This window comes from Dasypus novemcinctus, chromosome 7, assembly GCF_030445035.2.
Source record: "Dasypus novemcinctus isolate mDasNov1 chromosome 7, mDasNov1.1.hap2, whole genome shotgun sequence".
Classification (NCBI taxonomy): Eukaryota; Metazoa; Chordata; class Mammalia; order Cingulata; family Dasypodidae; genus Dasypus; species Dasypus novemcinctus.
In genome coordinates this window covers 54,980,078-54,996,227 of record NC_080679.1, presented here as the reverse complement: position 1 = coordinate 54,996,227, position 16,150 = coordinate 54,980,078, and the positions used below count along the sequence as shown (strand labels likewise).

The window sequence follows — 16,150 nt, the reverse complement described above, 5'->3', positions numbered from 1 at the left end:
CATCACAATCAAATGGTTTTATTCCTGATATGCAGGGATGATTCAACATAAGAAAATCGATTGAGGTAATAACCACATTAACAAATTGAAGGGAAAAAATACACATGATCATCTTGATTGATACAGAAAAGGCACTCAAAAAAATCCAGCATCCTTTCTTGTTAAAAAAAAACACTTCAAAAGATAAGTATGGAAGGATAGTTCTTCTACATAATAAAGGGCATACATGAAAATCCCATAGCCAACACTGTACTCAATGGAGAGAGATTGAAAGCTTTCCTCTAAGATCAGGAACAAGACAAGCATGCCCACTGTCACAAATTATTCTACATTATGCAAGAAGTTCTAGCTAGGGCAATTATGCAAGAAAAAGACGAAAGGCGTCCAAATAGGAAAAGAAGTAAAACTCTCACTATTTGCAGATGACATGATCCTATGTTTAGAAAATTCCAAAATATCTACAACAAAGCTTTTAGAGCTAATAAATGAGTTAAGCAGGGTTAGGTGACAAGATACAAGATCAACACATAAAAATCAGTACTGTTTCTGTACACTAATAATGAGTAAGCTGAGGAGGAAATCAAGAAAAAAAGTACATTTACAATAGCAAGAAAAAGACTCAAATATCTAGGAATTAATTAACCAGGAATGTAAAGGATCTGTATTCAGAAAATTACAAAATACTGTTAAAAGAATCAAAGAAGACCTAAACAAATGGAAGGGCATTCTATGTTCATGGATTGGAGGACTAAAATACCATGAAGATGTCAGTCCTACCCAAACTGATTTGTAGATTCAATGCAATACGAATCAAAATTCCAACAGCCTACTTTACAGAAATAAAAATGTCAATTACCAAATTTATTTGGAAGGGAAAGGGGTCCTGAATACCAAAAATATCCTAAAAAAGAAGAGCGAAGTCAGAGGACTCATGCTCCCTCATCTTGAAGTTAATTATAAAAACAGCATGGTACTGGCATAAAGATAGGCAAATTGATCAAAATGAAATCGAATTGAGAATTCAGAAATAGACCCTCACTTCTGTGGTCAACTGATTTTTAGTAAGCCTACCAAGTCTTTTCTGGGATAGAACAGTCTCTTCAACAAATGGTTCTGGGAGAATTGGATATCCGTAACCAAAAGAATGAAAGAGGACCCCTGTCTCACTCCTATACAAGAATCAACTCAAAATGGATCAAAGACATAAACATAAAAGCCAGGACCATAAAACTCCCAGAAGATAACATAGGGAAATATCCACAAGACTTTGTAGTAGGTGGGGGTCTCTTAAACCTTACACCTAAAGCACAACAACAACAAAAGAAAAAATAGATCAATGGGGTCTCCTCAAAATTAAACATTTCTGCACCTCAAAGGACTTTGTGAAGAGAGTAAAAAAGCAACCTACTCAATGAGGGAAAATATTTGGAAATCACACATCTGACAAGAGTCTATATCCATGATATATAAAGAGATCCTACAACTCAACAATGAAAAGACACGACCCAATTATTAAGTAGGCAAAAGATGTGAATAGACATTTTTCTAAAGAAGAAATACAAATGGAAAAAGAAACATGAAAAAATATTCCACTGGCGTTTAGGGAAATGCAAATCAAAAATACAATGAGATGTCATTTCACACCTACTAGAATGGCCACTATTAACAAAACAGAACACTACAAGAGTGGAAGAGGATATAGAGAGTTAGGAATGCTAATTCAGTGTTGGTGGGAATGTAGAATACTACAGCCATTGTGGAATTCTGTTTGTCATTTCCTAAGGAAGTTAGATATAGATCTACCATTTGATCTGGCAATACTGCTACTAGGTATATACCTAGAAGAACTGAGAGCAGTGACAGGAACAGACATCTGCACACTGATATTGTAGCAACATTATTCACAATTGCCAAAAGATAGAAATAGCCCAGGTATCCATCAGTTGACAGATGGATAAACAAACTAGTATATACACACACAATGAAATATTATTCAACTGTAAGAAGAAATGAAGTTGTGAAGCATATGACAACATGGATGAACCTGGAGGAAATTATGTTGACTGGCACAAACCAGGCTCAAAAGTACAAATATTGTATGGTTTCACTATTATGAAATAAATATAATGAGCGAACTCATGAAATTAATAGCTAGAATGTAAGTCACCAGAGAAAAGAATGTGGTTAAGAGTATGGAAAGCCGAGGTTTAATCTGTGAGAATTGGTAAAAAGTTGTTTGTAAATGTTTGGAAATGAAAAGAAAATGAATTGAAATAGTGAAAGCACATCATAGGATTTGTAATTAGTAGTGCTAACACGTGGGTATAATGGATTTTTTTTTTTGTTTTTCTTTTTTTTTCAGAGTAATGAAAATGCTCTAATACTGATTAAAGTGATGCATGTGCAACTCAATGATTATACCAAATGCCATTGATTTTACACTTTAGATAAAGGATTTATGAACAAAAAAAATAATAGGTTGGGTTGGGGGGAAAATACACCAAATGTATGATATGGAGTATAGTTAGTAGTAATACTTTGATGATGCGTTTTCATAATTTGTTACAAATGTTTCATAACAGTGCAAGGTATTTGTGGTGGGGTGATGTATGGGAGCCCTGTATGATGTTTTGCATGTTTGTTTTGTAAGTCTACAACTTTTATTATACACTCATTGTTTATGTTCATGTATGGATGATATACTTCAATAAATTGTTTTTAAAAATGGAGAAAAGAGACAACTTGGAACTTTTAAAAATGCTGATTCCCAGACCATATCCCAGGCACATTAAACCAGAATTGGTCAGAATGGAGCACAAGCATCATATTTTTTTAAAGCTCCTCAGATGATTCCCTTGAGTAGTTAAGGTTGAGAGCTACTGTGCTAGGATTTTCTTTTGAAAAGTTGTTGATGGTGTTCTTGTTTTTAACCAGATCACTGAGGAATTTTTTAAAAAGTCAGTTTTATTGATATATATTAATAAAGCATATGATTCATCCAAAATGTACAGTCAGTGGTATTTGGCATAATCACATAGCTGTGCATTCATCACTTCAATTATTATAAGAGCGTTTTCATTATTTCAATAATAATAGTAATAAACAAAAAACAAGAGAATTCCTCACCTCTCAGTCTGTTTCCCCTGCTGTGTATAGCTGCTATTTCTGCCTATTCTTGCACCTTTATTTATTTATTTGACTGTTTCAATGATTAATATTCACATACCATACGATCCATCCAAAGTATATAATCACAATGTTCTACATTCATCACCACAAAAATTTTTTTAAATAGTTTCATTACTCCAAAAAGAAAAACTCCACACCCCTTAGCATTCCTTCCCCTGCCCTGCATTACCAGTAATCTAATTTCATCTTTATAAATTGATACTGAGGACTTTTTAAAATAGCTGTTTCAGAATGAGTTATAGGTTAGGTCAGTGCTTCTCTAATGTGAACGTGCAAACAAATCACCCCAGGATCTTGTTGTGGATTCAGTGGGCCTGTGTTAGGGTCTGAGGTTCTAACAAGCTGCCAGGTGATGCTAATGGGGTTTTGGTCCAAATCTGGGTAGCAAGGGGTTAGGTAACTTGAACAAAGTGTTCTGAGCAAGTTGGAAGAATTAATACTTTTCATCATTATTTTGTAACTTAGGAGAATAGACTCCAATATCTGATGTTTCAGAGAGACTACAAATACATTTTCAACCTAACCTGTGAATATTTGCCTCCTAAGATGTCTTAATTATGATAGTCTTGACTCTTGGTTTGTCTTTTTAGGGCTCAGAAGCAGCCAGTAAAGGCGACTTTCTCTTCAGCAGCGACCACCTGATTGAAATGGCCACCAAGCTCTATCGAACAACTCTCAGCCAAACCAAACAGAAGCTCAATATTGAAATTTCTGATGAGTATGTTTGTGTATTTTTTAATATGCTTTTTCACTTTTAGCTCTATTATTTTAGTTCAGCAGTCTGATCTCATTCACTTATACATCTATTAAGTTCCAAGTATGGGCCAGGCTTGTTCTACATGATAGGTGGGCAGTGAATGACACTGGCATAGCCCTGCCTTCAGCTACATTCTAGTGGAAGATAATTGTACACAATTAAAGTGTTCAGTAAGGGTGTGCTTTTGGTTAGTGTCAAGTGCTATTGGGGGAGGAAAGCATGTTATTTTTTAGAGAGGTTGGGGGAAGCCTCTTTGATATGGTACCATTTGAGTTGAGGCAGGAATCAAGTAAGGTAACAAGCCAGGTAAGAATCTGGGGGTCATCCATTCCAGGGCAGTGGGCAGGTAGCAAGTGCCAAGGACTTGTCATGGAGTGAAATTTGTGGTAGACTGAATGAAAGGGTGATGATAGGAGAAGAGCCTGGAGAGAGAGGCGGGGGCTTGGGCGGGTAGAGCCCCATAGCTGAACTAAGGTGTTGAGATTTTACTCGAGATGATGGAAAGCCACTGTAAGTTTTGAGCAAGGGTGTGGCATGATCTGATTTATGTTTTTCAAGGATCTCTTTGGCTGCTGCGTGAAAAATAACTATGGGGAGGTAAGTGCGTAAGTAGAGAAAGTAGTTAGGAGACTCTGAAGTGTCTCAGGTAAGGATGACATTGTGGCTTAGGCTAGGGTGTAAGTGGGAGCTAGTGAGAAAGGAGTTAGATTCTGAATGTAATTGGAAGTAAAGCAAGAGAACTTTTATTAGAAGACTGAGTGTAAAGTTTGGGACCCGAGCCCAAATGTTGGTACCATTTGCTGCAGTAGAAGGCACTGAGAAAGAAAAACTTGGGGGTGGCCGGTGTGGGATAAAATCTGGAATTCTTTTTCAGATGGATTAGGTTTGATATGACTAGTTTTGTTTTTGTTTTCATAGGTGGATTAAATAAACATTCTTTGTTGACAGAAAAATTTGCTTTTTTACTTCACATTAGTATTCTAATTTGAGAGGTTGCTTATTTGCATGCAGGTGGGGCACCTCCCATTTATTAAATCTATAAATATGAGATTAGATGAATTTGAGATACTATGTTGATTAATAATTGATTCCCTTCCTAGGGCTTGTTTACTATCTGCTTATATCCTCCTTTGCGTATGTAGTAAAAAATTTCATAACCAGATTGCTCAGTAAATGAGTTAATTTTCTACTTAAGAACATGCCAACCTATTCTTTTTTTATTTCTCTCCCCTTCCCTCCCCCACGCCAGTTGTCTGCTCTGTGTCCATTCGCATGCCAGCCTATTCTATTTCAACCCTTCCTAAAAGTTGTTTTTTAAAATAGTCATACCCATTCCTTCTCCTTTATAAGCAAAACTTACTCTGTTTGATGTGCTCAGATTTACAGCGCCTTAGGGTCATGTTTGAGTCTCATTGGCCAGTAAATGTTGTTACAGGATATTGGGCCTCTTGGGTACTCTACATCGGAAATTCCTATTTCAACTAAAATTTTTCTGTCATTTAGTCCTTTCACACGAAACAAGGGTGATTGGGAAGAAAGATATTAACTGGTAGGGTTCCAGTTAATTAGGTTTTAACTCTTAGGACCAGTTAGAACTTTACATTCCCTTTATTGGAAGTTTTTCATAATTCAGGAGGCTGGACTTCAGTCCCAGTGGGATTTGCTGATTCCTGTCATTCTTGCTCATCCAGAAAGCAGATGCTTCTTGGTATATGGATAAAACAGCCTCATAGTTGACTGCTTCAAGAGGTCATCTTTTCACTTTTTGTTTTTTTTGTCTTTTGTTTCAGAGAACTTTTATTTTGCACACTTGACACTTTTCAACTATGAATGGGGCCTGTGTTGGTTAAAAGTAAATTTGAAGTCTGCTCATAACCAATTTTGTGTGTGTGTGTGTGTGTGTATATGTAAAGAACCAATAACTTTCTACATACTCACTTGGCTTACCTTTTATTTCCTAGAGCTTCTTTAAAACTTTTGTAATGTCTAAGCACTGAGCTATAATTTCAAAGCCTTTGAGATTAAAAACTCCCTCACCTGAGTGCTGTGATCATTGAGATAAAATAGGCAGTTTTGACCCCACTTATCAAGCTAATTTTTCTTCTTTCTTTCTGTGCATATGTATGCATGTACTTTCTGTGTTTTTCACATTGTGATAGCTTTTTTTAATTCAGGATTTTGTTTTACTTAGAGAAACTGTAGGTTTACAGAAATACATAAAATATATAAAATACAGAGCTCCTATATACCACCCTATGATTAACACTTTGCATTAGTAAGGTACATTTGTTATAATTCATGAAAGAACTTTTTTTTCCCCTTTCATTATTAGACAAGTTGTGGGTTTACAGACCAATAATGCATAAAATACAGGATTCCTGTATGCCAGACTACCACTAACACCTTGCATTGTTGTAGAACTTTTATTACAGTTGATGGTAGCACATTGTTATAATTGTACTATTAACAGTAGTCCATCATTTATAGTAGGGTTCCTTGTATTGTACAGTCCTTTCTTTCAATTTTCATTCTAGTAATATCTTTATGACCTAAAATTTCCCCTTTTAACCACATTCACATATATATTTAAGTGCTGTTAATTATTACTTTCACAGTGTTGTGTTACCATCACCATGATTCATTACCAAAACTTTACAGTCAACTCCAAAAGAAACTCTGTACAATTTAAGCATTAACTTTCCATTCCTTACCCCCAACCCAGCCCCTGGTAACCTGTATTCTAGATTCTGACTCTGAGTTTGCTTGTTGTAATTATTTCCTATCAGTGAGATCGTACAATATTTGTCTTTTTGTGTCTGACTTATTTCACTCAACCTAATGTCTTCAAGGTCCACCCATGTTGTCACATGAATCAGAACTTCATTCCTGTTTTTCTTTTCTTTTTAAAGAAATTTCAGATTACATAAAAGTTACATTGAAAATATAGGGGATTCCCAGATACCCTCCCTCTCCCCCTCCCACACTTTCCCCCATTAACAACATCTATCATTAGTGTGGTACATTTGTTAAAATTGATGGACAAATATTGAAGCCTTGCTGTTAACCATGGTCTGTTGTTTACTCTTTACACTTTGTGCCTCACAATTTTACAGGTTTTGACAAAATGTATAATGGCCTGTATCTGTCATTGCAATGTCATGCAGAACAACTCCAATGTCCCCAAAATGCCCCATGTTACACCTTTCTTCCCTCTCCCTCCCCTCAGAACCTCTGGTGACCACCATCTTTATATCAATGTTACAAATTTTTCCTTTACTAGAATAATAATATTAGTAAGTCTACTTTGGTCCATTGTTGCATTTCCTTCTTAGGTTTGTTCATTCCTCAGTCTTGAGGATTTAGGAATGGTGATGCACACTGTGCTTATGATTAAGAGGGGCTTAGATCCCATAGGGCAGATGGATGGAAATGTCTTGCTTACAGTTATAGATAATCTGTGTTTTGGGATGGGTGTTGACATCATCATCCTTTTGTTAGTTGTCTTTAACAAGTCCAGTGAACTAGAGAGTAGGTATTGGCTGCAACTCTGCTGAGATTCAGGTTCATACCTTCTTAATCCTAAATAATATTGCATTATATGTATAGACCACATTTTGTTTATCCATTCATTGGTTGATTGACCCTTGGGTTGCTTCCATCTTCTGACAATTGTGAATAATGTCACTATGAACATCATTGTGCATGTATCTGTTTGAGTCCCTGTTTTCAGTATTTTGGGGAATATCCCTAGTAGTGGGATTGCCAGGTCATATGGTAATTTTGTACTTAGCTTTCTGTGGAACTGCCAAACTGTCTTTCACAGTGGCTGTACCATTTCCATTCCCACCAGCAATGAATGATTTTTCCTATCTTTCCACATTTTCTCCAACACTTGTAATTTTCTGTTTTTTTTCAATAGTAGCCTTTCTAGTAGGTGTGAAATGGTATTTCATTATATATTTTTTCATTATTGTTTTGATTTGCATTCCCCTAATAGCTAATAGCATCTTTTCATGTGCTTTTTTTAAAAAAAGATTTATTATTTATTTATTTCTCTCCCCTTCACCCCCTCCCCTGTTGTCAACTCTCTGTGTCCATTTGCTGTGTGTTCTTCTGTGACTGCTTGCATTATCTGGCAGCACTGGGAAACTGCGTCTCTTTTTTTGTTGCATCATCTTGCTGCATCAGTTCTCCGTGTCGTATGTGGCGCCATTCCTGGGCGGGCTGTGCTTTTTTCACGAGGGGCAGCTCTCCTTGCGGGGCGTACTCCCTGTGCGTGGAGTACCGCTACGCAGGGACACCCCTGCGTGGCATGGCTCTCCTTGCGTGCGGCAGTGCTGTGCGTGGGCTAGCTTACCACACAGGTCAGAAGGCCCAGGGGATCGAACCCTGGACCTCTCCATATGATAGACAGACACTATCAGTTGAGCCATGTCCACTTCCCTTTGTGTGTTTTTTATATCTTCTTTGGAGAAATGTCTATTCAAGTCGTCTGTCCATTTTCCAATTGGGTTGTCTTTTTTTTTTTTTTTTACCTTTTTAAAAAAATCAATTTCATTGATACATATTCATAAAACATGCAATCCCAAACCATCAAAAGTTTACAATCAAGGATATTTGGTATAATCACAGAGTTGGCATTCATCACTTCATTCAATATTAGGGCATTTTCTTTACTCTCATAATAATAAACAAAAAACAGACAAAAAACTCTTTCCCTTAATAATCACCTCTCAATTTCTCTGTCCTTCCCTTGCCATACATAGTTGCTATTCTGTGACCATCTAATTTATTTTCATTTATATTTTGTGTAGATGGAGTCAGACAATATGTAGTAACTTTTGTCTAGTTCCTTTCACTTTGTATATTACCTTTTATTTTTAACCCTTAGTGGAAAATTATGAACATATTAGTATACATTATTGTCCATACTTTGCTTTGGTTGTATTTTTGCCTGTTATGTTATAATGTTATAACATCTTATAACATTAGCATACCTTTGTTCTGTTTCAAAGAAAAACAGTATTATATATGCAGTATTACCTATATTCATATTTCACATGAGGTTTCACTAAGCTGTGCAGTCCCATGTTACATTTTCTAGCTTTCCTTTTAGTAATATACAGGACCTTACACTTTCCCTTTTATTGCTGAGTTGTTGGATTTCTTTATATGTTCTGGATAATAAACCCTTATCGGATGTGTGTTTTCCAAATACTTTCTCCTACTGAGTAGGTTGTCTTTTTCTTCTTTTGTGTTAAGTCCTTTGGTACACAAAAGTTTTTAATTTTGATGAAGTTCCATTTATCTATTTTTAACTTTGTTCCATGTGTTTTGCGTTTAAAGTCTAAGAAACCAAAATCCTGAAGATGGTTCCCTACATTTTCTTCTAGGATTTTTATAGTCCCAGTTCTTATATTTAGGTTTTTGATCCATTTTGAGTTAATTTTTATATGTGGTATGAGATAGCAGCCCTTCTTCACTCTTGTACATAGGATATCTAGTTCTCCCAGCACCATTTGTTGAAGAGACTATTCTTTCCCAATTGAGTGGACTTGACAACCTTGTTAAAAATCAATTGGCCATAGATGTGGAGGTCTATTTCATGATGTATAGATTTATCCTTGTGCCAGTACCATGTGGTTTTGACCACTGTAGCTTTGTAATAAGTTTTAAAGTCAAGAAGTGTGAGTCCTCTAACTTGATTTTTTTTCAAGATGTTTTTGGCTATTTGGGGCCTTTTACCCATCCAAATAAATTTGATGATTGGCTTTTCCGTTTTTGCAGAGTAGGCTGTTGAAATTTTGATTCAGCTTGCATTGAATCTGTAAATCAGTTTGGGTAGAATTGACATCTTAACAGTTGTATTAGTCAGCCAAAGGGGTGCTGATGCAAAATACCAGAAATCTGTTGGCTTTCATAAAGGGTATTTATTTGGGATAGAAGCTTACCGTCACAAGGCCATAAAACATAAGTTACTTCCCTCACCAAAGTCTGTTGCCATGTGGTAGAGCAAGATGGCTGCCAGTCTCTGTGAGGGTTCAGGCTTCCTCTTCCTCCTAAGGCTCTGTGGCCTCAGTTCCTTCTGATCTCAGCATAAGTCTTTTCTCTATCCCCAGGGCTTGATCCTTTCCAGGCTCAGCTGCTCTGTTCTCTCCACAGAGTCAGCTGTAGACTATCAGGCTCTCTGTTTTCCCAGGGCCTCTGTCCTGTCCTTGGAGCTGTCTCTCTTCCTCTGTGTTCTTTTTCTGTGTGTTTACTTCCTGGAGTTCCAGCACAAAACTGTAACTCCCTCTCTCTCCTCTGCCATGTTTTTTCTCTCTGAGTCCCCATCCATAAAGAGGGTGGGGACTCATTGTCCTTCTGATGTGACCCAATCAAAGTCCTAATCATAATTTAATCAAGTAAAAGTGAAACCTCAGAAATTAATACACTATAACACACCCAGAGGAACAGACCAGTTTACAAACATAATCCAATATCTATTTTTGGAAGTTATAAACAATATCAAACTGCTACAACAATATTTAGTCTTCTAATCCATGAGCATGGAATGTCCTCCCATGTATTTAAATCTTTTTTTAATTCTTTCAGCAAAGTTTTAAAATTTTCCATGTATAAACACTTTGCATACTTGGAAACTGAAAATCTTTCTCTACAATAGCACTTCTCAGAACCCAGAAATTTTGGTGCATATTGTGACTCTCGTGATGGGGCTTGGGGATAGAGTGTGGTATGTTTCCCAAATGTAGTCAACCACAGAACCCCTACAGTCACTCTCAGCGTTTTTGTTCTGGGGCACACAGTCTGGGAAAAGCAGAGGGGAATTGTACCCTGGCTGACAGCAGGGACCCCACCTTGGCACACAGAGATATGTGATATTCTGGATGCTATGGGCCTTCAGGAAATGTGGTTGTCTGAGTGAAGTTTTCCACGTTGGCCACATGAAGAAAAACATTTGGTAACATTATCAAGCAGTCCATACATGTTTCCTTCTCTAGTTCCTAATTAGTGGTTGGTCTCATAAAAATAAAATAGCCAGTGGAATCTTGCCTGGCCCCTGTGAATCCCTTCCCAGTTAACACAGGAAGCCTGGAGAGCTAGATTCCATTGCAGCCTCTTTTTCATAACCCCTTGCTATTAGGCAGGGATGATACATCTCCATAGAGAGTATTTCAGATTTAAACAAAACTTTTCAAAGTCCTGGGTAGGGGTCCCTGTGCCTGGATTTTTCAGTCCCTTAAGTAGCTTTACTCCATTTTACTGCCAGTTATATAGCATTAGCGTTGTAAACAGCATGCAGTTCAGTGACCAAAACCTTCCTCAGTGAATCCTTTTCAGAAGTAGATGTCATTACTCCAACAAACCCAATTTCTAATCATTGTAGATTAACAGGATCACAGTTTACGGAAGGAGGGTCAAAGTCTTGTTTACTCCATAGTGTAGTTTTAACCTACCCATGCAGAAGTGAGAATTGAATTCACTGAGTGGAATATTCTCAATTGACATGTGACTCCTTGTGCTTAAACTCCCAACCTAATTCAATCTGTAAATAGATTACATTTTAAGTATAACCTATAAGATATAAAGCATTTCTGAAAATGAAGTTTGAATCTAGTGAAAATGATTGCTATTAAGCATTTTAAATATGCATATATGGACATACATATGTATGTATATCATTTAAGTTGCACAGTTATTTTTAGGAGTATTTTTAATTCAGGCAGTTAATCTATGTATCTTTTATTGTGGCTTAAAACTGATATTAATACTGTGAAATAATAATACATTCCACATTATTGTCATCTTTAGGATGATTTCATGCTTCCTCATTGTAGACCATGCTTCAGTTTTCTCTTGTATAAAATGGAGACAAATAATAATACTTAACTCAAAACGATGTTTTAAAATTGAGTTAATATAAGTAAATTGCTATAAACAGTATGATACATGGTAAACACTCAATATGTGTTAGCCATTATTTCTAGTGTGCATCATAATCATGCATTGTAAATATAGACAGAAAGCTAATGTATGCTAAAGTTAATGGGAAAAGGAGTTCCTGCACATTTATTACACTAAGCATTTTCTTTGAAAAAGAACATGTACGTATTTGATTTTTAAAATGTGTATGTTTGAGGGATGTCTTTTTTGCTTTGAGGCACATAGATATAAGCATGTATTCCAGAGAGATACCTCACATAGATAAATGTATGTCTGTAATTAGAGCTTTTTTTTTTGGAGTGCTTTCAGGTTGAAAAGAAACAGCCCGCTTAAAAGCTCAGAAGTATTCTCTCTTTAAAACAACATGAATTAGAAGCTTACCTGTCACGTTTCACTCTACTAGATTATGTTTGCAAAACATGGGCTTTTTAGCCCTTGAAACTGAGAATAATGCATACTGAGCAGAGCTGTGTAGATTTTTGCTGCAGTTCTTATTGCTGCTGTCAGCCAGTATGTGATCAGCCGCGTGTTTAAGTTGACTCACTTAGTATGCTAGTTACTCACAAACCCTTTTCCAGAAAAACGTACTGAGAACGTTGTAACATGACACTGATTGCGTTGCTGGAGAGAGAAAGAACATTGGCTTCAAGGTGGGAAAACCCAGGTGCGATTTCAGCGCTCTGCTCTAACTCCTCCCTTATGATACCTCCCTGATGGGCAGGGCAGGGACTTCGGTTTATTTATCAGGCTGCCCTGCACAGAATCTAGCAGAGGAGGAAGCAAGTGATGTGTTAGTTGTAGGAAGATGTGGAGAATATTCTTGTGGACTGTCACTTGACCTCTGCTGAGCTGTGAAAGGAAAGATTTGGACCAGAATAGTATTTCCCACAGTACACCATATATGCCACTGACAGGATGAGACTGATGGTTTTAGATAGTAACTGGTGGGTTTTTACATATGTATGTATTAATATGTATTAGAAAAATATACTATATCAAACTGGCGATTTTGTCAATATTATTGCACAGGTCACAACTATTTTGAAGTACATTAGTTTAGGTTAAAAAGAGCAATTAAAAAGTACATGGATATGGTAAAAATTGTGTAGGAAATGTGTGAATGATTAATATGAAAAACCATCATCTAAAGGTCATCATCATCTCTAAGACTCCTTCCTTTTCTAATTCTTTATTTCATTATCTCAGTTTTTTTAAATCATTTAATAGGACACCCTCCCCCAATTTATTTCTTTTTCTTGCCACCCAGAAACAGATAAAAACTGAACTGTAATGTGTTTGTCTTTTCATGGGAAATATTGAAATATTAGCCTTTTATTGAAATATGAGTTAATGAACGTCAGTATACTTAGTATTAAAGGATGACTATTGGAAGTAAACGGTAGTGATAAGATGATAAAATTCTACTTACAGAAGTGCTAATGGAACAGTATGATGCTTGTCAAGATAAATATCCATTTTAAAAATTAAAGTTAGTGATAGTGTGATCATCAGCTATTTATTATATATACACATTACTTTAATTTGTTTTATTCTTTTCTCCTAGGTTCCTGGTACAGTTCAGACAGGATAAAGTATGTGTGAAGTTCATTCAGGGCAACCAGAAAAATGGGAGTGTCCCAATGTGCAAAAGGAAAAACAATCGTCTCCTTGAAGTTGCTGTCCCTTAACTGGCGCCTTCTCTGCTTTCATGGACTTGTTTCTTTGTAATAGTGCAATTTGAGTCTTGTTTTATTAGGGGTTCATTGTATGTGTGGGAATTGCCAAAGGCAGATACTGTTAGAGTCCCTTGGCAAAATAAAAATATTTGACTAATCAATTTTTATTATTGGAATAGTTTTAACCCTTAAAGTACATGTACGGTTTGTCCAGGGACAGGACTGTAGAACCTAACAGTGTCTATGCCATGCCAATTCTGCTCTTTGTTTAGTCATCACATTAGATCTATGTGCCAGAAATCAACATTTTACTCATAAATCATTAATACATCTAATTATAGGAAATGGTCTTAAAAAATAGTGCATCTACTCATCAAATATTTATTGAATGCCTACTCTTTGGTAGGCTCTGTGCTAGATGGTATGAAAATTTGTTTAGGAACCATCTTTTGTTTTTAAGGCCATTACATTCTGCCTGATTTGTGCTGGTTTAGGTAGGACTAAGAGGGTTTGAAAATGTTGCGATCAAGCGGTAACTTAATGATAGCATTGTTAGGAACCCTGAATTAGGGTCTTTAAGAATACATACTACAAGAAGGGCTGATCCTACTAAGGATTAGAAATATATGACTGGGTAAACTGCCCCTATATGTGATTTCTATTTGAAGTAAAAAAAACGGACGTTTAAATTTGTTCAGATCTCTTATAATTAATTGCTTTTAAGAGTAGAAAACAGTCATTCTTATATTAGAAAAAGTGACAGAAACAGTCCAGTAAGATTATATTTTCCTGTTTCTAGTTAACATCAGATAGGATCTTAGATATGCTAGTATCTGCAGATACCTGTTTTCACCCAAATATGAATAGATATTTTAAACAGACTAGTATAGTGAAAGGCTGACGGCTTTTCAGATAGTGGCAAACATTCTGTACAATGTGCAATAAAACATCCAAGATCTTTTTTGAAAGTTTTATTTATAATATACATTTTGTATGAGGGGGTGATTGGTAATGGGTGCATATTTTAGTTGAGAATTAAAAATAAATTTGTGTTAATTCACAGGGCTTTTTTTTTTCTTTCAAATTTACACTAAGGGTTCATTTTGGAAACTACATTTAAATTTTGGAATCAACTGTTTCTTATTTAGGAAGATAATGTATATACATTGGTATTATGTTAAATAATAAAATTGTTCTAATTTGGTGCCATTTGCTGGATCATAACTATTTTTCTATTTCTAGCTATTTTCTTATGTTGTACGTCAATGTATTGTTGCACAGAAAGGCTTTACAATCCAAACATATGTTCTCTGTGTAATTGAATTTCATTTATCTTTTATAAACCAGAACTATCATTGAAAGTATTTTCTGGGGATTTCCTTTTAAATTTGTACTTTAAAAAAGTTACTCACATAAATTCTTAGAAGCCTTTCTGTCTGTTGGTACAGGTAGAGGGTATAATTACTTTTTTTAGTTTTCCTTCTCTAACATGTGCCTGAAGTGTTAGACTGATGGCTCCTGATAAGGTGAGTAGAAATTTGAATTTGAGAAGTGTTGTTTTTTTTTTAACTCTCTTGATTTGTAATTGATTCACATTATTCAAAAAGTTGGAAGGTAAACAATAAAACTTCTCTCTCCCGTCAGTTACCCATCTGCCCAGTTCCCACCACATCAAAGTTAATCATTGTCTTTAATTGTGTTCCTTTATGTATATGCTTGCAAGAGCAAAAAAAAAATTATATAGATTCTTATCTCCAATGCTCATTAGTAGACAAAAGCTGTTATTTTATACACATTATACTTTATCTTGCCTTTTTTTTAAATGCAAATCACATTAATTCTTTTTTTTTTAAGATTTATTTATTTATTTCTCTCTCCTTCTCCCCCACCCCGGTTGTCTGTTCTCTATGTCTATTTGCCGTGTCGTCTTCTTTGTCTGCTTCTGTTGTTGTCAGCATTACGGGAACCTGTGTTTCTTTTTGCTGCGTCATCTTGTTGTGTCAGCTCTCCGTGTGGGCGGCACCATTCTTGGGCAGGCTGCACTTTCTTTCGCACTGCGCGGCTCTCCTTAAGGGGTGTACTCCTTGCGTGTGGGGCTCCCCTACACGGGGGACACCCCTGCGTGGCATGGCACTCCTTGTGTGCATCAGCACTGCGCATGGGCCAGCTCCACACGGGTCAAGGAGGCCTGGGGTTTGAACTGCAGACCTCCCACATGGTAGACGGACGCCCTAATCGCTGGGCCAAGTCCACCACCTACCTTGCCTTTTTCATTTAGCAGAATATCACGAAGAACTTCTCATTCTTTTTGCAGCAGTATGGTCACCCTTTGCGTGGATGTGCTGTAATGTATTTAACCATTCCCCTCCTGATGATCATTGGGTTGTTTCTTAAATGGAAGTTTCAATCCAAGATAGAGAGGCTCCAATATTCCATAGGTTTACTTTTTAAAAAATTATTTAAAAATTTACTTTTTATATCAATGTTGAAAGCTCGGTTAACACAAGGTAACTACAATAACAATAAGTCTGCTTTAGTTAACTCCCCCCTTATTTTTGTTCATTCCTTAATCTTGAGGGATTTG

At 36.2% G+C, this 16,150-nt stretch overlaps 1 protein-coding gene across 7 annotated transcripts in view; it reads left to right on the top strand.

Moving 5' to 3' along the window:
- The window catches only part of MYO1B (myosin IB), a 205,971-nt gene extending 191,196 nt beyond the window's left edge, over window positions 1-14,775 (top strand). For all 7 annotated transcript variants that reach the window (XM_023592571.2, XM_058300483.2, XM_058300481.1 and 4 more), the window contains 2 exons: window positions 3,780-3,907; window positions 13,455-14,775. In XM_023592571.2, coding sequence (XP_023448339.1) covers window positions 3,780-3,907; window positions 13,455-13,578 — 252 coding nt within the window. In that variant the 3' untranslated portion in view covers window positions 13,579-14,775. The remainder of the gene's footprint in view (window positions 1-3,779; window positions 3,908-13,454) is intronic.
- Window positions 14,776-16,150: the final 1,375 nt, after the last annotated feature.